The sequence below is a fragment of the Engystomops pustulosus genome, chromosome 8 (assembly GCF_040894005.1).
Source record: "Engystomops pustulosus chromosome 8, aEngPut4.maternal, whole genome shotgun sequence".
NCBI classification, from domain to species: Eukaryota; Metazoa; Chordata; class Amphibia; order Anura; family Leptodactylidae; genus Engystomops; species Engystomops pustulosus.
In genome coordinates, this window is record NC_092418.1 from 62495556 (window position 1) to 62521153 (window position 25598).

The 25598-nt window shown below is 43.1% G+C and overlaps 1 protein-coding gene across 2 annotated transcripts in view; it reads right to left on the reverse strand.

Annotated features, from left to right (window-relative positions):
* The window catches only part of CFAP410 (cilia and flagella associated protein 410), an 86290-nt gene extending 68556 nt beyond the window's left edge, over positions 1–17734 (reverse strand). Inside the window, exons 1-2 of one of the 2 annotated variants that reach the window (XM_072120989.1) lie at positions 17520–17734; positions 10749–10767 (exon numbers count right to left, since the gene is read on the reverse strand). In XM_072120989.1, coding sequence (XP_071977090.1) covers positions 10749–10767; positions 17520–17596 — 96 coding nt within the window. In that variant the 5' untranslated portion in view covers positions 17597–17734. The remainder of the gene's footprint in view (positions 1–10748; positions 10768–17519) is intronic. The other variant, XM_072120990.1, reaches the window with a different exon arrangement.
* Positions 17735–25598: the final 7864 nt, after the last annotated feature.

A 25598-nucleotide genomic window follows, 5' to 3' on the forward strand; every position in this document is an offset into this window, starting at 1 on the left:
CAGATATCTAGTACAGGTACTGTCATCCGAAATGTCACAGGGAACATCATCATCCCACGATTCTTTAGTATTACCATAGGAAAATTCTGAATCAGAAATAAAGTATACCACACTTGATTTTGACTTTTTCTTAGGAGGTTCAGAGTAAAGAGAGGAAACCGAATGCTGTACCGATTTTTGTACAGCAGAGTCAATCATAGATTTTAAATCTTCTATTGCGGCAGGTTTTTCTCCCTGGACTACTTCTGCTGTACAAGACGGACATTATAATTTTGTATATTGGTCCAGTAGGTTAGTGTTACATACAAAGCAGCGTTGAAACTTTTTAACCACTTTTGAATGACCTTACTCCTTTTTTTTTTCTCCTTTTCCGTTTCTCTCTCCTTAGAATAATTTCCTAAGGTAATGTACTACATCGTATTATTTACATTTATAGAAAAATGAAAGTACTCACTGACCAGGAACTGGAGTTTTCAGGCTTTTGGAACTGGAAATGTAAAATTTTGGCGCCATCTGTGACTACTTCCGGTCCAGCGTCATACTTTTTCCAGCCCCGAGTCGAACACGCCGCAACAGATTCAGAGCCCCAGAGCTGACTGGCTGAATTAACAGGCAAACCTGTCGCATCACCATCCTTCCAGACACCAATGTGTGCGGATGGCTGCCAGGAGCCAGAGATTGTGGGAGCCAGTGAATATAGTTCCCCCCCCCCCCCCCAATCTGGAAGAGAGGATTACTCTCTCAACCTTTCCCCTTTAGGGACAGGAAGCACTGGTGAGGGGTTGCTACGGAGGTGCATTTTAACTTTTAAACTTCATGTTCCTACAGGTAATAGGAGCAACCTCCAGGTGGGGCTGTCATGGGTGACAAAACGGAAAGATGCAATGCACTGAATGTGTTCTTAATAAACTACAATGCTTGTTTTCTATGCATTCAAAAGGATAGATTTAATCGTGAACAGATAAGATGGTTTTTCTAACTTCTACCAGGAGCTTTTTAATTGTCTAAACTTAAAGGGGTTTGCCGATAAGAGAAAGTTCTCAAATTTTAACCCCCTAGTGATCTATACATAATAAACATTTTTATTCCCTTACTTTACAGTTTTACTGCTGTTTTAGCGCCTATAGCTCAGTGAGTGGGGGTGGGGACTGTGGGCAGTCACTTCATGATCCATGTGTGCTAACAATTTGGTAACAGTATCATGGTCTACACATTATCTACACATTTATTTAGCTCCTGAATATCCACTAGTACCTCACACAAAAAAAGAGAGATGTGATATGATGAAATCCATGAAATGCATATAACACACAATGATAGTCAGCACACAGTCAGCACACGTGTGTGTATGTGTGAGTTTGTCTTGGTATGCAGGTGGGAGGGGCAGATGCCAAGACTCTGCAGTTTTATACAGGAGAAGATCTTCATGTAAAAAATATCTGTCCTAACCGCCCCGAAATCAGACGATTTACGGTCGGATCCAAGGGCAAAAAAAATTGTGTACACCAGGACAGATGGAGACAATTTAGAATTATATATGTGAAATTATGTATTTTTTGTTAATAACAGTAAATTAGAGAATGTGTTATTTTGAGTAGAGAATCTGGTCTTTGTAGGAATACCACTTTAACCTGTTCCCAGCGCGCCATTATAGTATGGCATGCATCGGCTGTGGGTGCTTGGAAAGGGCTAACGGACTGAGCCCTCTCCATAGCCAATAAGTCTTTGTTGCATATTGCAGCAAAAACTTACCGGTAACACCCACAAATGGTGCCAGCCTTTTTGTGTGACCAGAGTTTCCGAAGACCCGAGGCTGTCTTGTTTTAAGCTATTCGTTACAATGTGCGACTTGAACATTGTAATGAATGAGAAGGAAAATCCCCCAGTATACTGTTAAGGTAAACCTAGATGATAGATCAAATCCTGTCATTTCTACTTGTTCTATTTTCCTAAAATCATTGTAACACAGACTTCATTATAAGATGGCGCCGGCATCGTGATCATAATGAAAACAATTAAGGCTAAAGAATGTCAACAAGACCTCAATCCTGACGTCAATAAGCAACAGCAAGGAAGTTCTCCAATCAAGAGACTACACGAGCTGGGAATTCTCCGCCCCTTCTGCTTCTTCCATAATTTCTATATAGTTTAGTGAAACCAAATAAAGTTCTAGCAGTGCAGATTTGCCATGGCCATGATCGCATGAGTGAGATTTAAATCAGCAAATGTGTCTGAATTAATTTCTTATGATGTGCACACATGCTTATTGATTAGAAACACGCAGCCAACGCACACTAAAAGAGGATGTCTTGAATCCTACCCTAACATTGGAGGCACTGCTGAGATTTCGCGATCAGGATGACCAGGACGCCCCCTCGTTCCAGCACCGTTTGCAGCCTCGGGGTTATCACTTCCCGACTGGGTCTGATCAGCCCACAATCACGGTAAGTTTCAGATAACATATGTTAACCTGTGACTTGCCTGTGACTCGGGGAGTGGTGATACCTGTGGCTGTAGACAGCTGGGATTGGAGGGTAAATATGCATAGCCACCTGGGGTCCTGCATCGGGGTCTGAATTGTTATATAGCACTGTATGAGAAGTGCCTTGGCTGCTGTGTGTATGCGCTTTGCTGAGCCAGAACAGAAAGGGGGGGGAGGACGTTCCAAGGTCACAATAGATATGATACTGAGAGGAATGGAGAGAGTGAGACCGCAGGGAAAAGCAGGCACGGGACAATTGCCTGGGACTTTGAAAAAAAAGCAGACAAGGGATAAATGTCTGGGGTTCTGATACAGGTGGCCAGGATAGTGGATAATAGGCCGAAAGTCAGGGATTTGATTTTTGTCAGGGAAAATTGACAAGGAATTCGGACAGGAGAGATCGTTAAGTGGGGACCTTCTGATAAACCTCTAACCGACACACAGTGAGTTAAGTCTCTATAACTGGTGATCGGGGAGCTTGAAGGTCAGACCTTCTGATAAACCTCTGTAACTGACACGCGGTGAGCTAAGTCTCTATAACTGGTTATCAGGGAGCTTGAAGGTCAGCCCTTAAGCCGTGAGCAGCTGCACGGTAAGGGTCTCGGACAAATTATGCTGCGGTTTCGGAATAGAAAGGACGTCCTCCCAGAGGGAACCCCTTGGTGCGCTAGCGATAGTTCAGTGCAAAGAAGGGAAAAATGTAGGTAGACAGAAGATTGGCATGATGTAAGTAGAGAGAAGGTTGTTGAGTCAAGTAGACAGAAGGTGGTGGAGTTAAGTAGGACTGATGGAAAAGTGCAAGTTGACATAATCGGACATAAGGGCTGGTAGTTTTGTGTTGAAATGAAAAGTAATATTGAAGGTTTGAAGGTTTTGGGATGTGTCAGATGATCTGATGATTGTACAAGTGAGAAAACTTTGGAAACAGACACTTATAGCCTCTGACTTTGACGGACGGACCAGGACAGAGGGACAGGAATCCTTCAGAGTGCCCATTGAAGAAAGAGACAGGCGATAAGGGACATTTCAAAGTTTTTGATGTGGAAAGAATTTGAGAAAAAGAGATTTTATTATATTTTCCTTGGAGTGAAAAATGGCCCCTGTAATCCAGACTCCACCCCTGTATCTGGTGGTCAGAGAAGATGACACGCCCTACCATTCTTCAGTGGGGGCCATCTTAAGACAGTTTATTTTTCCGTGGCGGCCATTTTAAGTTATATTCCCTTCAAGTCCCTGAAAGTTGATTGCTGTTGGCAGCCATAAAGGCAGGTTGTGGAGCTTTGTAGGATAACAGCTGACCATGCTTCGGGCGTCTGCTAGGGGTCTTGGAGTGAGGGATGTTGTTTGAGTATTATTAAAATTTATTGATTCCGACAATTAGAAAACATTACTATGAAAAAGTGTTGCAATGTCTCTGGAACCTGCTTTCTGGCGTTTAAGGGGTTAACAGAAGGGTGGGGGCTGTTGGAGCTGCGTTTTGTTTTGTGTAGACATGTACATGGCCTTGACGCTGAAGTTCTCCAAAAATCTAGGGCTCTGTCTGAGCTGTGTTATCACTTTGTGTTCTGTTCTGACCTTGACGCTACAGTAAGCTGAAGTTGTTTACAGAAGGGGGCAGATCGCTGCATTTAGACTTCTCCCTGACAATCTAAAAAAGACTTGAAGGAATTTATTTGGTTGTGGAACAAGAATACAGTATGATGTGATGTCCTCCTGTGTACCCCATGAACAGACTAAGCAAGAACAAGCCCCCCAACTGTATTACAGAGCCTATGACTGACTTTTGTTCCTTTTTGATTAAAAACCAACAAGTGTACCTGGATTTTCTTGAGATGTTGGAGTCTGGCCAAAAGTTTATAGATAGTTAAGAGAATCCTATATGTCTGGATGAGATAAAGCGGAGACGCACACGGTAATGGAAGAGTCCCGTGGGAACGGTTTGCAGCTTTGGGACACATGGGGAATGACCTGACAGTGTAGTGTAGTGGGTTGTTACCAAAGGTGTTAACAGACTGGAGACATCTCCACCAGATTTGCGTATACAAGGATTGATAAGATTGTGACTGAAAGCCAGAGGGAAACAGAGACCAGTTTCACAGACCACGGCAAAGTGACACTGACAACATTTCCAATAGTCTCAACCGACCGACCCAAGTGGGCGTGTTTTCGACGGTGGGGAGGAGACATTACTATAGTGAGTGGCGGAGACGCCCCCAACAGGGCAGGACAAGGGGGGTGGTTACGGACAAGGATGTCAGCGAGAACAGTCCCCCTTCTGAACGGCCCCCCCCCAAACAGAGTTAGTGCCTTTCATTGTAGAACTGATGTGTGACTCTCCCCTGCTAGTCCGATGATGATTTTAGCCCATTCCCGGTCAAGAGAAGACTCAGAAAGAACAGCCGGATACATGTAGCATGGTCCATGACCTCCAAGCTGCCAATGAGTGCACTGAAGCCCAGTGGTCCCTAGCCCAAACTGGCAGCAGTCCCTGAGAGTGCCATATTATTCACTGTTATTGATTTGGCAAATGTTTTCCTCTCTGCGCCCCTGCATGAAGATTTCCAGGACCTATTTGCCTTTACCAGTGTAGTTATCCAGTATATCTGATGTAGATTCCCACAAGGGGGGTAAAACTCACCCAGCCAATACCCCACGGCCCTACAGGGAGTAGACTGGCAGACTAGCCCCTTACTGGATGTTCTCCTTTCAGTATGCGGATGACCTACTGTTTTTGTTTGCCAGGATGCATTTATTGACCTTATGTGTTTTCTGTTCCAGAAGGGTTACAAGGTTTCCAGAGACAAACTCCGGTACTGCCAGGAGAAGGTGGTCTTCCTAGGCCACTGCTTCTCAGCCACAGGCAGATACCTGACAGAGGGAAGAAAGCTGGCAGTCCAGAATGTGCCCCTGCGCTGAGGCCCTAAGCCTCTTCACATGTTTCTAGCACTGGCCAGCTTCTGCAGGCCTGGGATGAGGTATGCTGCCCCCAGCCTGATGCTGCCCCTTGATTACTGCATTGCCTTTTCTCCATTTGCCCTTAGTCAGGAGGCAATTGATGCATTCCAGAGCCCTAAGCTGGCAAATCCTGTCTGCACCGGCCCTAGGCACATGCCACTGAACCAGACCTTTTTTTTTTTATTTTACACGGAGTATCTAGGAGACAGGTGTCCTAGCCCAGGAACGTAGTGACCTCCCCAGTGGCCCAACTATTAGGCCCGGTTAGACTCAGTCGTGTGGGGAGCCCGTCATGTGTTAGTAGCTGCAGCCAGCAATCTGCTCAGCAAGGCCAGTGAGCTGATCCTAGACCCTAGATTACTCAGTTACAGTGCAAACCCCACATACCTTGCACAGTGTCCTCACCCAAGTACAGCCCAAGCATGTGAGCCAAGGCCAGACAGCTCAGACTCCAGTGTGCACTCCTGATGCCCCAGGACACACTGATAAGGTGCACAGCTCTGAATCCTTCATTCTATCGCCAGTCTTCCAGGATTTAGAGAGGGGGGAGAGAAGGGTGATTAACCCAGATGTTGAGTTTTTTCTCATAGATGGCTCCAGGTCTACAGGAGAAGACAGACAGTTCTACACTGGATATACAGTGGTCAGTGGCGCACATGAGGTAGTACAAGCAGAACCATTCCCTCCACACAGGTCAGTGCAGGAGGTGAAGTGACGGCACTCAGGGAAGCGCTACAGCTGGTGAAAGGTAAAAGGGCGAACATCTATACTCAAGGTATAGTTCTGGGGTCTAAACACGACTATGAACCCATATGGAAGGCTAAAGATTTCCTCACCTCTGCAGGGACCCCCTTTAAGCATGGCACGCTGGTTAAAGAGCTCATGGATGCTCTCCTACTTCCACAAGAGGTGAGGATAATAAAAGTAAAAGCACACACAATTTGGTAACTCCACAAGCCAAGGGCAAGTATGTGGCTGACGGGATGGCGAAGGCAGCTGCACAGATGGAGCCCCGGAGACTGTCCTGAAGTCTCAGCGCTGAGTTCTGAGCTAAAAGCTGCTGTCCACAGCTGCTCCAGTCCATGGTGGCCCGAGAGTCATCAGAAGTGAAGGAAGTGTGGAGGAAAGCTGGAGCCCAGATGCCGATGGGACCTGGATGCTGGGAGAGAGGGTGTGCCTGCCCGGAGCCCTGCACCCGACAGTAAGTCAAGTAGCCCACGGACACACACACATCCAAAATGGCCATGCTAGTGCTCATAAACCACCAGTGGTTTGCCCCGGGCATCACTACCCCTGTCACTAGACTAGTGAAAGCCTGTATAGTCTGTGCCCGCCACAACCCGGGTAAGGTGGTAAAGACCCACAGAAGGTGACACCCAAGCTGCTGTATCCCTTCCAGAGACTGCAGATGGATTTTATCCAGCTACCAAAAAGTAGTACGTAGGAATACGTGCCTGTGTGCATTGATCTCTTTCCAGGGTGGCAAGAAGCTTCTCCCATGACCAAGGCTACTGCCAGAGCTGCAGCCAAGAAGTTGGTGAGTGAGATTTTTCTGCAGGTTTGGACTTCCAGAGACCATAGAGTCCGGTCGCAGAACCCACTTCACTGGACAGGTAAAGACCTGAAACCTTGTCCCTCCTGGGTGTAGAACAGGCCCTGAACGCCCCATACCCTTCCCAATTTGGTGTGTTTGAGATACTTTAAACAGCACTCTTAAGTTAGAGATCCGGGAGGCCATGGAAGTAACAGGGAAACCATGGCGTGAGTGCTTTCCTGCTGCCCACCATTCAGTTAGGAACACCCCCAACAGAAAGATGGGATTGTCCTCCTTTGAAGTACTTTTTGGCTGTGCACCCAGACTAGGCCCCTACTTCCCACCGACCCTAGAGATGATGGCAGGAAACCAGGTGGAACATGCCACACAGTTGAGTCAGGCCTTGAAAAAGGTCGGCAAAAGTGTTTCTGATTCCTTTTTCAGATGCAGACAGAGACCTCAGGACGCATAACCTGAAGCCTGGAGACTACGTGGTGGTAAAGAGACACCAGAGAGAGAGTCTGGAGCCTCGCTACGATGGTCCTTTCCAAGTCCTGCTGACCAGTGCCACGTCTGTGAAGCTAGAGGGAAGTCAGCATGCTTCCACGCTTTCTATTGCAAACTTACTTATTCTTCTTGCTAGCTGGTCTCTTCTGACTGACTGTATGCTCAAGGACACCCCAACCATGACTATCACTGTATCTATAGGACTGACTGTATGCTCAGGGGCACCCCAACCATGACTATCACTGTATCTATAGGGGTGACCAGAATGCCCCCAGGGTAGGAGACTTTACCTACGCTTGGTGCAACAAGACAATGACCTTCTTTAACATTGACAGCACAGGTAACCCTGTATTAGCAGTGTCTGATGTGTACTGGATTTGTGGGGATAGAAGAGTCAGGTCAGGCCTAGAGGCTGGGAAGGTGAGTGTACTGTGATAACACTTGTGCATTCCTTCCTCGTGATCCCCAGGGATAAGGTTGATCAGACACATAAGCAAAGGTAGAGAATCACAAAGGATTCTGGAGGTCTGAGAGAGAAGCACCTAGATGACAGTGTTTATATAGATACAGTGGGAGCACCAAGGGGGGTCCCAGATGAGTACAAGGCCCACAATCAGATATGGGCAGGTCTAGAGTCCATTATTCCCCAGAGAGCTATGAGCAAAGATGTTGATTGGATTGGGTTAACTATTTTTATTGTAATCAACAGAGATTTGGGAATTATATCGGAGATGCTTCCCAGAACCGCATGGCTTTGGACATGACCCTTGCTGAGAAGGGAGGAGTCTGTAAGATGGTGGGAGTGGCTTGTCGCATATACATCCCAGATGACATCGCCCCCTATGGATCCATTACCCATGCACTTGAAGAGATTGAAGGACTGTCCAGGAAACTCATGAGAAACTCGGAAGTGGACGCTATATCCTTCACTTTGTGGTTGGGGGATTGGAAGGGTTTTTTTTTCTTTAAGTGCGGATGATATTGGGGATTGTGATTTTTCTCTTGTCACTTATTGTATGTTGTGTGGTCCCCCCCATCAAGTCCACCTAGTATCATGGGTATCAGTAGGGAGAGGTAGAGTAGAGATTTGATTCCCATATGTGAAAGTCCACTAAATGGGGGCACACCCAACAAGGGGTCTGCTGTCATCCAACTGGTGAAGAGGAGAGTGAAGCACATATGGGCAGATCTGTAGGTCCTTCCAGACTAAGAGTAGCTGAGAGAAATTCCAGGATTTAGGGGGGACTGTTAAGGTAAACCTAGATGATAGATCAAATCCTGTCATTTCTACTTGTTCTATTTTCCTAAAATCATTGTAACACAGACTTCATTATAAGATGGCGCCGGCATCGTGATCATAATGAAAACAATTAAGGCTAAAGAATGTCAACAAGACCTCAATCCTGACGTCAATAAGCAACAGCAAGGAAGTTCTCCAATCAAGAGACTACACGAGCTGGGAATTCTCCGCCCCTTCTGCTTCTTCCATAATTTCTATATAGTTTAGTGAAACCAAATAAAGTGCTAGCAGTGCAGATTTGCCATGGCCATGGACGCATGAGTGAGATTTAAATCAGCAAATGTGTCTGAATTAATTTCTTATGATGTGCACACATGCTTATTGATTAGAAACACACAGCCAACGCACACTAAAAGAGGATGTCTTGAATCCTACCCTAACAATACGGTAGGATAAATCAAACAACCCAGGGTTAAAGTACCCTAGGAAGATCTGAAAAATAATCAAATTTAAAAAACGTACAAAAAAAATTCTATTAAAAAAAACTTAACAATTCTAATCACCCTACTGTCCCTAGAAGTCATATAAATAAACAGTAAAAAAAAAATCAAACACATATCAAACAGTTATCGCCATGTCCAAAAATGCCCAAAATCAAAATTTAATAAAAGTTTTTCACTGCGTTTAACCAAGTAACAGAAAATAGCACCCGGAGTCGAAAATGGCTCTTTTTTGCCATTTTGAAAAATAAAAAAATTCTATAAAAAGATCAAAAGGCTGTACAGTCCTAAAAATACAAAATAGAAATAGCGATGCAATAATTTATGTCCAAAATATTGTAATTACTGCCTGTAGATAAGGACATTTAAAATCAATTTATTAAATTTGATAAAACATTAAGGGATACATGAGCTTACTGGACGATGGCTAAGCTCAGATACAGGCTGGGCTTATTACTCCAGGATACAGAGAAATACTGGTTCGGGGTAGTGGCATGTAATTAGCCAACTAAGTCTGTGTCCCTCTATTTTGTTTCTCTTAATCTTGTTAGTATCCTGAAGCTTATACACCCACAAGTTTGTACACGTATGCTCCAATCTCTTGGTCAAGATGGTCGTACAGACCAAAGGATGTATAAGCTTCAGGATACTAACAAGATTAAGAGAAACAAAATAGAGGGACACAGACTTAGTTGGCTAATTACATGCCAGTACCCCGAACCAGTATTTCTCTGTATCCTGGAGTAATAAGCCCAGCCTGTATCTGAGCTTAGCCATTGTCCAGTAAGCTCATGTATCCCTTAATGTTTTATCAAATTTAATAAATAAAAATAGATTTTAAACAGTCCTAAAAATAGAAGCATAGAAAAGGTTATTAAAAGTTGCAAAAATGATTGCACCCACAGCTCTGTACACCAAAGTATGAAAAAGTTATTAGCGCCAGAAGATGGCAAAATCAAAATAAAAAAAAATTAAAAAATTGTTCATTTTTGTAAATGTATGAAAACATTATAAAACCTGTACAAATTTGGTATCTCCGTGATCACACTGTCCCAAAGAATAAAGTAGAAATTTCATTTGGGGCGCACAGCGAAAGTCGTAAATCCCAGGAAACAAGTAAACTGTGCAAATGCGGTTTTTTTTTACCAATTTCTCTACATTTGGAATTTTTTCCTGCTTCCCAGTACACAGCATGGAATGTTAAATAATGTCACCATGAAATGCAATTTCTTATGCAGAAAACAAGCCTTCACAGAGCTCTTTGCATGTTAAAATAAAAAAATTATAGATTTTTTTTTAAAGGTAGGAAGTGAAAATGGAAATGCAAAAACAAAAAAGGGCCAGGTTGTTAAGAGGTTAATGATGAAAAATCATAAGGTACATAATGTGTCACATCATTTTTTTCTATAAGCTTGTTACGTTCATCTCCATGAAATTATATAAGCAGTGAGTGTGTATAGTGATGATGAACCATTATTCTACACACAACAAACCTAAGGATGATTCTAGAGGCATGGAAAGAATACTTACATCTGTAAGGCGGCTTCCCCTGGAAAAAAAATAGAAGAAAAACATATATAAATCAATGATCCAAGATGACCAGCAGTTATAAAGCTCCAATCACTACATAGGGATAGTAACAAAAAAGAAAAAAAGGGAAACATAGGCTCTTTTGTAGTTTTAGATCATGCCACACGCAGATTGTTGTTAATTTTGGCATCCCTTTATGACAACAGATGATAGCCAGGGTTGGCAGGGCTTTGTTCTGCTGTTTGTGGTGATGTAATCGGATTGGGAGAAACTCCTCCCTTTAAACTCGGCCTAAAAGTTTACCTACATTTTTGCACCTTATTTGATTTGGTTATGTTAAAGAAAGTAATTTAGTAATATTCAGTATTAAATTATGTAACCTATTATTAATAAAACCTGCAAGTGAGTGTGTCAGACTAAAGTTGCTTCTGGGAAATGGGCTTTAACCCTTTAAGGACCCGTCCCTTTTTCACTTTATGAGATTATAACTTTACAACACTTTAGCTTACCCAGGTAATTTTCAGATTGTTTTTCCGTGACATGTTGTACGCTCTGCGCCCGATGTGTTTCAAGCATCGAAACCGAGTCGGCATCGGGATACACGGGGTGCTGGCTGTAATTAGCAGCTGACACCCCAGTGTAACACCCAAGGTCAGACTGTGATCCCATCGCAGGTGTTTATCGTGCGACCACGGCATTTATACTGCCTTCTGGGGATCTTTCCCCCATGATGCCCCCCCCCCCCCCGTGCCGTCTTTGGGGGGTGCCAATTGCTTCTATGGCAGCACTAAGGTCCGATCAGAACCCCAGGGCTGTCTGCAGACAGTGCCTGTAAGATGTTGTCTGCGACGTTATCTTAAAACTTTCAGGTCACGGGTCGGCCACGGGTGAATGGAGAGGGCTCACGGGCTGAGGCCTCTCCATAGCCGGTGAGACCGGTAACACCCGCGATCGGTGCTACCCGGCGGTGCCAGCCGGCTTCAAAAAGATGGCGGCGCATGAGGATCGTCGCCACCCGTGATGTCATCGGGGAGCGGCGATCCATCACCATGACAGCCTCGGTTCTTCTGAATACCCGAGGCTGTCTCGTTTTTGCCCTCTGGAGGAAAATCCAGAGTAGTATATGGTAGGATCAATCATAGGGTTGAAGTACACTAGGGAAGTATGAAAAATAGAAGAAAAGTAAAAATTAAAAAACCTAAAAATTCAAATCACCCCCTTTCCCTAAAACTGATATAAATAAACAGGGAAAATCACTAACACATTAGGTATCGCCGCGTCTGAAAATGCCAGTTCTACCAAAATATAACGGTTTTTCACTGCATTTAACCCTGTAACGGAAAAAAGCACTCAAAGTCTTTTTTTCCATTTTGAAAAATATTTTTAAAAAATTAACAAAAAGTGATCAAACGGTTGTACAGTCCTAAATATGGTAGCATTGAAAACTTCATCAAAAGTCGCAAAAAAAATGACACCACCCACAGCTCCGTACACCAAAGTATAAAAAAAGTTATTAGCGCCAGAAGATGGCAAAATAAAAAAAAATAATTTATCTACATGAGTTTTTAATTTTTGTAAATGTATAAAAACATAAAACCATTACAAATTTGTCATCCCCGTGATCACACCGACCCAAAGAATAAAGTAGATCTGTCATTTGGGGTGCACAGTGAAAGCCGTAGAGTCCAAGGCCACAAGAAAATGGCGCAAATGCGTTATTTCACCATTTTCACAGCATTTTTCATTTTTTTTCCCGCTTCCTAGTACACGGCATGGATTGATAAATACCATCTCTATGAAGTGCAATTTGTTACGCAGAAAACAAGCCATCACACAGTGAAAAATGGACATAAAAAAAAAAAAAAAGGGGCAAGGTCCTTAAAGGGTTAAAGGCACAGTGTCAGCCTATGCATGTGAATAATCTGACACAGCTAATACCCTGCAATACATCAATATTGCAGAGTATTATCATAAACAATTAATCAGATGATTGCTTGTTCATGTCCCATGGTGGAACTAGTTACAAAAAAAAAAAAAAAAAAATATTCAATAAAAAATTAAATTAAAAATGCCCATAAGCCCCATTACATATAAAGGCACAAACACTCACCGGCCACTTTATTAACCCCTAGGCGCACCAGGACGTTATAGTACGTCCCCGGGGCTAGATGCTTAGCGCACGGGGACGTTCTATAACGTCCTGCTTCTGGCACCGGCTCACGAACGGAGCCGGTACCAGAAGCAGCGGCTGTCAGCTGTCTAGTACAGCTGACAGCCTGCGCTAACACCCGCGATCAGAGCCGGCTCCGATCGCGGGTGTTAACCCCTTAAACGCCGCGGTCAAACATGACCGCGGCGTGTAAGTGTGTTTGAGCTGTGGATCGGATCCCCCGTGCCGCTTACCGGGGGATCCGATCCACTTCTGGGCAGCTCCGAGGACTGGCATGTGCCCCGGAGCTGCCCAGTCTCCATGGCAGCCAGACCCCTTCCGGGTCTGGCTGTAAACTGTCTGAGCATGCGCAAGCTTGCTCAGACAGTTTACACTGCTCTACAATAAAATAGTATTGTAGAGCAGTGTATTGAACTTAAACCAGTGATCAGAGCATCACTGGTTTAAGTTCAAGTATGTATAATTAAAAAAAAGTCAAAAACACTAAAGTTAACACATTAGAATAAATAAAAAATAAATACATAAAAATATAAGCCCCTAAAATGTCACTTTCCTATAAAAAAACTTAATAAAGTATAAAAAACATAAAAACACAAAAAAAACCCGCATATTTGGTATTGCCGCGTCCGTAACAATCTGCATAATAAAACAGAATTGTTACTGGACCCGCACGGTAAACGCCGGAGGAAAAAAGCGCAAAAAACATTCCGAAAAAAGATAATTTTTAATTAATACCCTATAAAAAAATGCTCTAAAAAGTGATTTAAAAAATGTTATGCACTCCAAAATAAGCCCACTAAAAAGAACAACTGTTCCCGCAAAAAATAAGCCCCTAACAAGATTTATCTGCCAAAAAATAAAAAAGTTATGCATATAAAAAGATGGTGATGCTAAAATGAATAAGATTTTCTCCAAATTAGTTTTTATTCAGTACAATTGAATAAAATACACAAAACCCCCACATATTTGGTATCCCTGCGTCCGTAACAATCTGTATAATAAAACAGAATTGTTATTAGAGCCGCAAAGTGAACCCCGTAAAAAACAACCTAAAAAAACTCTCTCTGATAAAGATGATTTTTTATTAATGCCCTTTAAAAATGCTCTAAAAAAGTGATTTTAAAAAGTTACGCAATCTAAAATAAGACCACTAAAAAGAGCTATCATTCTTGCAAAAAAATAAGCCCTTAAACAGATTTGTTAGGTGAAAAATAAAAAAGTTATGCATATGAAAGACGGTGATGCTAAAATTAACAACAATTTTGCCAAATTACTTTTTATTCAGTAAAAATGGGAAAAAATAAAAAAAAATATATAAATGAAGTATTTTCATAAACGTGGCGACCCATAGAATAAAAATAATATACTATTTTCATGGTATGGTTAACGGCCAAAAAGAAAAAAAACACATAAAAATTTTCCTAAAAATTGATGATTTTCATTTCCTCCACCAACAAAGAGTTAATTAAATCTCACCAATTAGCTATAGATGCCCCAAAATTATGTATTAGAAAAGTGCATCTCATGTGGCAAAAGAAATAAGCCCCTATAGGTCCTCAATAAAAAAAAAAAAAAAAAAATTATAGCCTGTACAATGTGACATAGCAAATCTGATTTGAATGGCGCCTCCTTCCCTTCTATGCCCGGCCGTGCGCCCATACAGCAGGTTACCACCACATATAGGGTATCGTGTACTCGGGAGAAATTGCGTATCAAACTTTGTGGAGCCTTTTTTCATTTTATCCATTACAAATGTTTAATTTTCCACCCAAAATGAGTGTATTGTGAAAAAATATTACAATTTGCAGACTCCACCTCCATTTTGTTTTAACCCCTATAAAACACGTAAAGGGTTAACAAACTTCTTAAAAGTGGTTTTTCATACGTTGAGGGGTGTAGTTTCCACAATGGGGTAATTTACGAGTCTAGCTATTATTTAGGCCTCTCAGTGTCAATTAGAAACTGAGCAGGTCCATCTAAATACAGGTTTTGGCGATTTTACAAAAAATGTGAAAAATGGCACCCAAATTCTGAGCCTCATAACATTCTAGTAAAATATGTGGAATCTGAAAAACCCATGCCAACATAAAGCAGACATTTGGGAAATGTAAGTTATGAATTTATTTGGGTGCTATGACTTTCTGAATCAAAAGTAGAGAATTTAGAACGTTGAAAATAAATAATTTTTCAAAATTTTTGCCAAATTTTGTTTTTTTTCATAACTAAACGCAAAAGATTTCATCCAAATTTTTTAAACTAATTTGAAGTACAATGTGTCACGAGAAAACAATCTCAAAATCACCTGGATATCTCACAGCGTTCCCACGCTATAACCACTTATAGTGACACAGGCCAGATTTGAAAAATGGGGCCGCGTCCTTTAGGCCAAAAGATGCTGTGTCCCGTAGGGGTTAAATACACCATGTTAGTAATGGGTTGGACCCCCTTTTGCCATCAGAACTGCCTCAATTCTTCGTGGCATAGATTCAACAAGGTGCTGGAAGCATTCCTCAGAGATTTTGGTCCATATTGACATGATGGCATCACACAGTTGCCGCAGATTTGTCAGCTGCACATCCATGATGCGAATCTCTCGTTCCACCACATCCCAAAGATGCTCTATTGGATTGAGATCTGGTGACTGTGGAGGCCATTTGTGTACAGTGACCTCATTGTCATGTTCAAGAAACCAGTCTGAGATGATTCCAGCTTTATGACATGACGCATTATCCTGCTGAAAGTAGCCATCAGATGTTGGGTACATTGTGGTCATAAAGGGATGGACATGGTCAGCAACAATACTCAGGTAGGCTGTGGCGTTGCAACGATGCTCAATTGGTACCAAGGGGCCCAAAGAGTGCCAAGAAAATATTCCCCACACCATGACGCCACCACCACCAGCCTGAACCATTGATACAAGGCAGGATGGATCCATGCTTTCATGTTGTTGACGACAAATTCTGACCTTACCACCCGAATGTCGCAGCAGAAATCGAGACTCATCAGACCAATTTCGATGAGCTTGTGCAAATTGTAGCCTCAGTTTCCTGTCCTTAGCTGAAAGGAGTGGCACCCTTTGTGGTCTTCTGCTGCTGTAGCCCATCTGCCTCAAAGTTCGACGTACTGTGCATTCAAGAGATGCTCTTCTGCCTACCTTGGTTGTAACAGGTGGCGATTTGAGTCACTGTTGCCTTTCTATCAGCTCGAACCAGTCTGCCCATTCTCCTCTGACCTCTGGCATCAACAAGGCATTTCCGCCCACAGAACTGCCGCTCACTGGATGTTTTTTCTTTTTCGGACCATTCTCTGTAAACCCTAGAGATGGCTGTGCGTGAAAATGCCAGTAGATCAGCAGTTTCTGAAATACTCAGACCAGCCCTTCTGGCACCAACAACCATGCCACGTTCAAAGGCACTCAAATCACCTTTCTTCCCCATACTGATGCTCTGTTTGAACTGCAGGAGATTGTCTTGACCATGTCTACATGCCTAAATCACTGAGTTGCCGCCATGTGATTATCTGATTAGAAATTAAGTGTTAACGAGCAGTTGGACAGGTGTATCTAATAAAGTGGCCGGTGAGTGTATAATGCACATGTGGGAGGTCTCTGTACTCGGAGGAATTGCATAACAAATTTTAAGATGGGGTTTTTTTTTTTATCTTTTACAAATGTGTAAATATTAGGGCTAAATGAACGTGTAACCGACACAATTTGGTCTAAATTTCACCTCCATTTTGATTGAATTACTATTTAAGCAATATTTGATTTGTAAGCCGCGTGGCATCAAAATAAATTATCCAGACATTTCAAAAATGATGAAAATGTAAGTAGACATATGGAAAATGTTATTCAGCAATTTATTTAGGTGGTAAAACTTTCTGCCTGAAAACGCAATAATTTCGAAAATAGCAAATTTCTCAAAAAATTAATAATTTTTTTGTAAATAAACGCAAAACTTATGAACCAAAATTTACCACTAAAATGAAGTATGTGGGGAAAAGTACAGTCTCAGGGTTACACACAAGATAGGGTCCATCGGTTTGTTCTTAAGTCGAATTTGTATGCAAATCGAAACTGTATAGTTAATAATTGTAGCTCAAGACAAAAAAAAAAATTTTTGCCCCAGTGACAATTGGATTTTCAAAATTTTAGCTGCAACGGGACCAGGGATTATCAATAAAACTTCATTACAGACACCTGACAGCTGATCAATGCACCTGGGACTAAAGTAAAGTATCCAGAGAGCTTCACCAGTTGTCACTGAGGTCCGTATTTAACTAGGGTGTCCTTAAGTAGGGGACCGCCTGTAACAGTGTTCAAAAGGTAAAACCATATAAAGTGACGCTGCGACATATATCAGAATAACAAAATGGGTCTGAGTCTTAAGATACAAAACGGCTGCGCCCTTAAGGGGTTAATACTGTTATATCCTTTACTATACTGTGACTGCACAATGCAGAGGGTTAGCCCCCAGTGATTACTGCTGTGATACCTCCATGTGCCCCGACCTACAATTCTGTACTATGCACTAGATATAACGGCACATGCCCAACTTTCTGCACTGCCTACTGTATGGAATGAGCACACCGTGTCCACTCACCAACAGTTCAGCTTCCTCACACTGTCCAGCTCAGAGGCCTTCGCCCGGGACAGAACCTGCTTCCGAGTTAACTTCATCACCAGCGATATCTACGCACTGCAGATACAGGGCCCCGGCTGCTGGTATCCAAGGCCAGTGATGCGCAGTCTACAAGCTGGTTGGTCGCTACGGGGCGTGGTGAGAGTCACAAGGGAAAGTGTGCGACAAGCGTTTGCGCTGCAAGCCTCGTTCTGAGCATTGACTTGTCAATGGTTAGACCTGCAATATGTGACCGGAAGAAGGAAAGTGCGCCAGTATGGACTGTTAGTTGCATCTAGAATGGAGTTGCTCCTGGATGGTAGGTTCTCCCTCCAGCAACTGCATTCTTGGCCAGTCACTAGTGCGGAGGCTAGAATGGAGTTGCCGACTGTCTATAGGACCCGCCAGGGGCAACTCTAAATGTATACACTTTTTTTATTGATGCTTATATATACGAATTGTTAAAATTACAAATTCTTCATCTCCATTCTTTTTTTTTCATTTAATAAAATGGAATGATAAGTATAGCTTATATGTTTGTTTTTTTAACGCTGATGTGCCTGAAAGCAAGAAAATTTAGAAATATTAAAATTTTTAGTGTAATTTAAGTAGTCATTATTTTATTCTGTTACACCATACTTGATAAATAATTGGTGAGGCTGTGTATTAAAACAAATATATAAAGCATTAAAAAAAATAATTGCAATTACCAGGGAACAACAGGAATTGAGCTTATTTTCCCCTACATGGCAACTCCAAGTCAAGAGGGAGTGAAGGGGAGTGCACTCACTATAACCTGCAAGCATTCAACGCTGAGTGTTCACAGGATATATCCAAATGTATCCGTTGCGGTAGAGGCGCCCGAAAATTCATAATTCATCACATGGCGCACCGGAATGATACAGAGGTCCTCCCTGGAGTAACTCCATTATAGTGGGATCACTACTAAAGTGACTATAATGGTGTTTATTTAACAACACATAGGGCTATTTAAAAATGAACAAATATTAAAGGATTTTTTATTTATTTATGCTGACTTACCTAAAAATTAGAGAGCAGAGGTCGCACTTTTTTACAGAATGGTAATAATGTTCCTCTTGCTATTTTTGAGGAGTATTTTTAGCCAAGGAGGAATTAAAAATTTTCCGTAATACAAATATATAACTGATAGCTGTATATAATGTTGATATACTCTATTTATACAATACAATCATCTCCGTATCTTCTGTGTTTAAATAGCAAATTTAGGCAGCTATAGTAATCTTACATCATGCATTAAACAGAGCAGACTGTAGCTGATGCCGTCAACCCCCCAACCACACTACGGCTGCAGCCGCTGACACTTACCACCACCAGGCTTTGGCTTACACCGCCTACACCAAACATCCAGACTGCGGCTTAAGCAAACACCATATTTTTCCTCAGTGACCAGACTGCAGCTAACTCTGCCGACACCCCCTGTAACCAGACTGCGGCTAACGCCACTGACCCTCTGTGACCAGACTGCAGCTGAAGCCACTGACACTGCCACCCCCCACCGACCACACTGTGGCTGCAACCGCCGACACCCACCACCACCAAAATGTAACTAACGGCTAACAGCGCAGATGCTTCTTTTTTAATGAATTTGCGTGTTTGTAATTTTTTCTTACATGTTTTTAGATACTATTTATGCTAATCACATATAACAGTGATATTATGGTGACATCCCATAGGATCGCTGTTATCAGTGATCTGTATACAGACACGCAGAAAAGATGCACATTACCTCTTCTCTGCATGCATCTAACCCCACTGATTAAATCTCAGTGACATGCTGTGTTCAGGGGCTGCTGTGACAGTGGGTTGTCAGTGTGACACCTAAGTTCCTGCCGATGGCTCTGTGGGCACAGTACCATAGGGTACCGGACAAAGCAGCGCTGTGCAAAGTCATGTGACAAGAGCATCAGCAGCCAATAATGAACAGCACTGTTTCGGGCACATGACCTGCTAGCTGGACCCACTGGTGCAGGAAGCAGCTGCAGCTCCACAGCCAGGATTAGGGAAGATAGGAGAACTCTCAAGTGGATGTATAAACCTGAGTATTTTTTTTTAAGAGTAAACTGCCTATAGTGTCTATGACGCTTGTTTAGGCATTAACACAATCTCTGGTAGAAGTGATGTCATCTCCTACCACCTCAACACCTACCAGACAAGCAGATCCATGACACATACACCTCATGTCACCTCAACCCCTACCAGAAATACAGCCCCATTTAACACACACCTCAAAAAACCTCAGCCCACACCAGTCATGCAGTCCCATGTAAGATTCACCTCATGCCACTTTAACCTTTACCAGACAAGTAGACCCATGTAACATTAACCTCACACCAGATATACAGCCCCATGTAACATACTCCTCATTACAACCTCAGCCCGCACCAGACATGTAGTCCCATGTAACATACTCCTCATGCCACCTCAGCCCCATCATACACGCAGTCCCATGTAGTATTCTCGTCATGCCACTTTAACCTCTACCAGACACGCAGTCCCAGGTAACATACAGGTCACGCTACTACAACCCCTGCCAAACATGCAATCCTATGTAGCATATACCTCATGCCACCTCAGCACCCGCCATACATGCAGTCCCATGTAACATATTCCTCATGCCACCAAAGACCCCGTCAGACATGCTGTTTCATGTAACATACACCTCATGCCATTTTAAACTTTACCAGACATGCAGTCACATGTAACATTTACCTTACTGCCAGACATACAACCCCCCCCAGACATACAGTCCCATGTAGATTCCTGTTAAGCACCTTCACCTCCTCGCCTCCCTTCTCCCTCATATTGTGGCCTCCTGTCCTCCTCCATCCTACCTCATATTGTGGCCTCCTGTCTTTCATCTTCCATTATACTGTGGCCTCCAGTCCTTCATCAACCTCTGAGGCCCCTTTCACACTTGCGTTTTTCACGCGCGTTTTCTGCGCATGCTTTTGACGCGCAGAACTTGCATTTCACTCTGACCTATTGTAACCAATGGGTCTTTTCAGACTTGCATTTTTTTTCACGCATACACGCGGGGTTTTTTTGAAAAACGCACCACACAAGTCTATGGAGATGCATCAAAAACGCATTGCACTCTGAGACACTTGCAAGTGCAATGCGTTTTTTAAGCATCAATTGCCATAGAAAAGATAGAGCTCAGTCCTGAGTCCATTTCACGCGCATTTTTGCGCGTGAAAAACGCATTGAAATTGCATTGAAAACGCGCATGAAGAACTGAGACACTGAACAAACCCTGACTGAAAAGTGATTGCACTCTGATGCAAAATGCGCATTTTTCACTGACCAAACCCTCATCGCACCCTGAGCAAACTCTGACGTGAACTGCAACGCAAGTGTGGAAGGGGCCTTATAGTGGCATCCTGTCCTTGTATTGTGGCCTCCTCCTCCTCAATATTGTTGCCTCCTGTCCTCCATTACATTATGGCCTACTATCCTCCATTCTCCTTGCCCCTCATATAGTGGCAGCCTACCCTCCTCCATCCTTCCTCATATTGTGGACTTTTTTTCTCCTCCATCCTCCCTCATACTGAGGCCTCTGCCCACCATCCTCTTCACATTGTGGCCTCCCTTTTCCCTCATATTGTGGTCTCCTGTCCTCCTCCATCCTCTCTCATATTGTGGCCAAATGTCCTCCTACATCCTCCGTCATATTGAGGCTTCTGTCCTCCATCCTCTTCATTTTGTGGCCTACCTTCTCCCTCATATTGTGGCCTCCCTCCTTCCTCATATTGTGGCCTCGATCCTCTGAATATTTACTTTTGGGCTATAGAAAGAGGGACAAAAAGCCCATTCCTTTTTTCTAAACCATGCCCACTGTCCCACCACTTGTCCCCACTTTAAATTATCTCCCCTTCACTTATATATACTGTTGCTGTACTCCTACCCTTCTCTACTGCTCATATTCTGCCTCTCTTACTCCCCTTTCGATTGTGGAACCCCACCCTCATTTTGTTCATATTCTAGCTTCCTGTCCTCTATCCCCCTCATATAGTGGTTTCCTGTCATCCTCCCTCATATTGTGCCCTGTTTTCTCTCTCCACATCATATAGTGGTCTTCTGTCCTCCTTCACCGTCCCTTATTGTTACCTCTCTCCTCCCTCTTATTGTGGCCTTCTGTCATAGAACCTCCACCAAATTGTGGCCTCCATCTACAATATGTAGTGGCCTCCTGCCCTCCTCCCTCATATTGAGGCCTCTGTCCTCCATCCTCAATCATACTGTGGCCTCCTATCCTCCGTCCCCCTGATGTAGTGGCTTCCTGTCCTCCTCCCTTATATAGTAGCCTCCTGTCCTTCTTGATTCTCCCTCAAATTATGGCCCCCTCATATTGTGGCCTCCTGTGCTCCTCCATCTGCCCTCATATTGTGGCCTCCTGTCCTCTAACATCCTTCATACTGTGGCTTCTTGCCCTCCTCCCTTATATAGTGACCTCCTGCACAACTGTTTTGTGGCACAGCTGCACTAGGTATCATGCAACACAAATTAGGGGCATTCGGTGCTCAGTTGGACCATGCACCCGATTTAAAATGCAAAGTTTGACAGAGTGTGTTGCACGCCCCATGTCAAAGGTGCACCAAAAAATGCAATCTGTCTGAGCTGTGCAGGGGGGTGCAGATTCGTGAAGAACGTGCGGTAGAAATCCTGAATCTGGTGCAACCTGCACACTATACAGGCAAACTGCATTTACTTTGCAATGAAGAAAAAAACACATGGGGGGCACTGCACTTAGGCGACCTTTAGTCACTGGTGGCAATACTGCACATTGCACAAGATATCATAGGTACCGACTGGTTAAATGCTGGGGCGGTGCTCTAGCTTAAAAAATCCATAGAAATATAGATAAACGTTCAAATGAGAAAGAAAGCAAAGCTGGCACTCACCAAATTAAAAGTCCCAAACTTTATTCCAACACATTAAAAACGACATATTTGCGGGAGGGAAGTAAAAAGCTGCAGGAGCCCACAGAGGGCGACGGTCCATTTCGAGCTTCAGAAGCGCTTAATCCTGCCTCACATTGCGGCGTCCTCACCTGTAGTTTAAATTACGGGCGCCGGACATGGTATCATAGCAACCAAAAAAAAACAAATGCTGTGAGTGGTTCGCTGACGGGAGTCAGGGATTTCGTCGATGGAGTACCGCACAGGCCAAATATCATTCTTGGATATACGAGGTAAGTATATAACAATAGGCAAGATTATATAACCACTGCTTAATAAAGCTAGTTTGGTGAATTCTGCGTGGCTTATATATGCGCAATGTCACAAATAAACGTGACATATATATGCACGATGTCACGAATAAACCAAGGATTACAGTGACAATATGCATATTATACAGGAGTTAAGCATGAGCAAAAATGGAAACACAAAGCAGAAAACATAGAAGGATAGGATTGAGGGAGCGGGTAAAAAAAGCATTATACAGATACAATTAATTCACTAAATTACAACAATTACAAAAATGCTCCCATTTCATTTTTATCGTTCAGGCCTAATGGACACAGTGCATTAGTTCTAATTATCCAGGAAGCCTCGCATCGAAGCAAATTCTTATGCCTGTCACCTCCATTAGGAGGTATAGGGACAGCTTCTAGTCTTGCAAAAAAAATGGTATTCGGGTCATTGGCATGCATTTCTCTAATATGTTCAATAAGACGTGGTGCTCCCTCTCCTGTCCTAATAGAATTACGATGTTCTAATAAATATCTAATAAATAGCTTTCTAATGGTTTTTCCTATATAAAACCTGCCGCAAGGGCAGAACAAGGCATAGACCACAAATGATGTTTTACATGAGATAAACTGTTTAAGGAAGTGTGTATGACCTCCAATATTGAGGTATTTTCCTCTCAAAAAATGAGGGCAAAAATTACAACTTCCACACTGGTAATTTCCAAGTGGTGTAGATTTTTCTAACAAATTTTCTCTTTTTTGGGTAAACGAATGCGGACATATGGGCATCATCAATCTTATATGTGAAGAACATGTTCATAGTATTGGCATTAAGATATGCCATAAAAGAAGCAAAGTCGTCATTTGAACCAGACCAAATTATGAACACGTCGTCCACATATCTGTGATAGAAACAAATTTTATCAATGAACGGGTTATCTATCATATAGATGTATCTGTCCTTGAAGAAGGCCCAGAACATATTAGCTTAAGTACAGGATACAGGGGTGCCCATGGCAGTTCCGTCTATTTGTTTATACCAAGTATCTCCAAACCTAAAGGTGTTGTGGGAGAGAACAAAAATCAAAGCTTCACAGATAAAATTGACAGTAAGTTCATCTTTTTCTGTCTGCTGCATGCAAGGCTGGATTAAGGTTGGTGGGGGCCTCTAGGCACAAAATCTGGTAGAGGCCCCTACTGAGTGTAGCGTGCATAAACATCCTGCTACTCACTATCCACTATCTCAGCAGTAGCACAGCTACATACAGCTGCCTCATCCCCAGTAACACAGCTACATACAGCCGCCTCATCCCCAGTAACACAGCTACATACAGCCAAATCATCCCCAGTAACACAGCTACATACAGCCAAATCATCCCCAGTAACACAGCTACATACAGCCAAATCATCCCCAGTAACACAGCTACATACAGCCAAATCATCCCCAGTAACACAGCTACATACAGCCAAATCATCCCCAGTAACACAGCTACATACAACCAAATCATCCCCAGTAACACAGCTACATACAACCAAATCATCCCCAGTAACACAGCTACATACAGCCAAATCATCCCCAGTAACACAGCAACATACAGCCAAATCATCCCCAGTAACACAGCAACATACAGCCAAATCATCCCCAGTAACACAGCTACATACAGCCAAATCATCCCCAGTAACACAGCTACATACAGCCAAATCATCCCCAGTAACACAACTACATACAGCCGTCTCATCCCCGGTTACACAGCTACATACAGCCAAATCATCCCCAGTAACACAGCTACATACAGCCAAATCATCCCCAGTAACACAGCTACATACAGCCGAATCATCCCCAGTAACACAGCTTCATACAGCTAAATCATCCCCAGTAACACAGCTACATACAGCCAAATCATCCCCAGTAACACAGTTACATAAAGCCAAATCATCCCCAGTAACACAGCTACATACAGCCGTCTCATCCCGAGTAACACAGCTACATACAGCCAAATCATCCCCAGTAACACAGCTTCATACAGCTAAATCATCCCCAGTAACACAGCTACATACAGCCAAATCATCCCCAGTAACACAGTTACATACAGCCAAATCATCCCCAGTAACACACCTACTTACAGCCGCCTCATCCCCTGTAACACAGCTACATACAGCCAAATCATCCCCAGTAACACAGCTACATACAGCCAAATCATCCCCAGTAACACAGCTACATACAGCTGCCTCATCCCCAGTAACACAGCTACATACAGCTGCCCCATCCCCAGTAACACAGCTACATTCAGCCAAATCATCCCCAGTAACATAACTACATACAGCCAAATCATCCCCAGTAACATAGCTACATACAGCCAAATCATCCCCAGTAACACAGCTACATACAGCCGCCTCATCCCCAGTAACACAGCTACATACAGCCAAATCACCCACAGTAACACAGCTACAGTCAGCCAAATCATCCCCAGTAACATAGCTACATACAGCCAAATCATCCCCAGTAACATAGCTACATACAGCCAAATCATCCCTAGTAACACAGCTACATACAGCCAAATCACCCCCAGTAACACAGCTACATTCAGCCAAATCATCCCCAGTAACATAGCTACATACAGCCAAATCATCCCCAGTAACACAGCTACATACAGCCAAATCATCCCCAGTAACATAGCTACATACAGCCAAATCATCCCCAGTAACACAGCTACATACAGCCAAATCACCCCCAGTAACACAGCTACATTTAGCCAAATCACCCCCAGTAACACAGCTACATACAGCCAAATCATCCCCAGTAACACAGCTACATACAGCTAAATAAT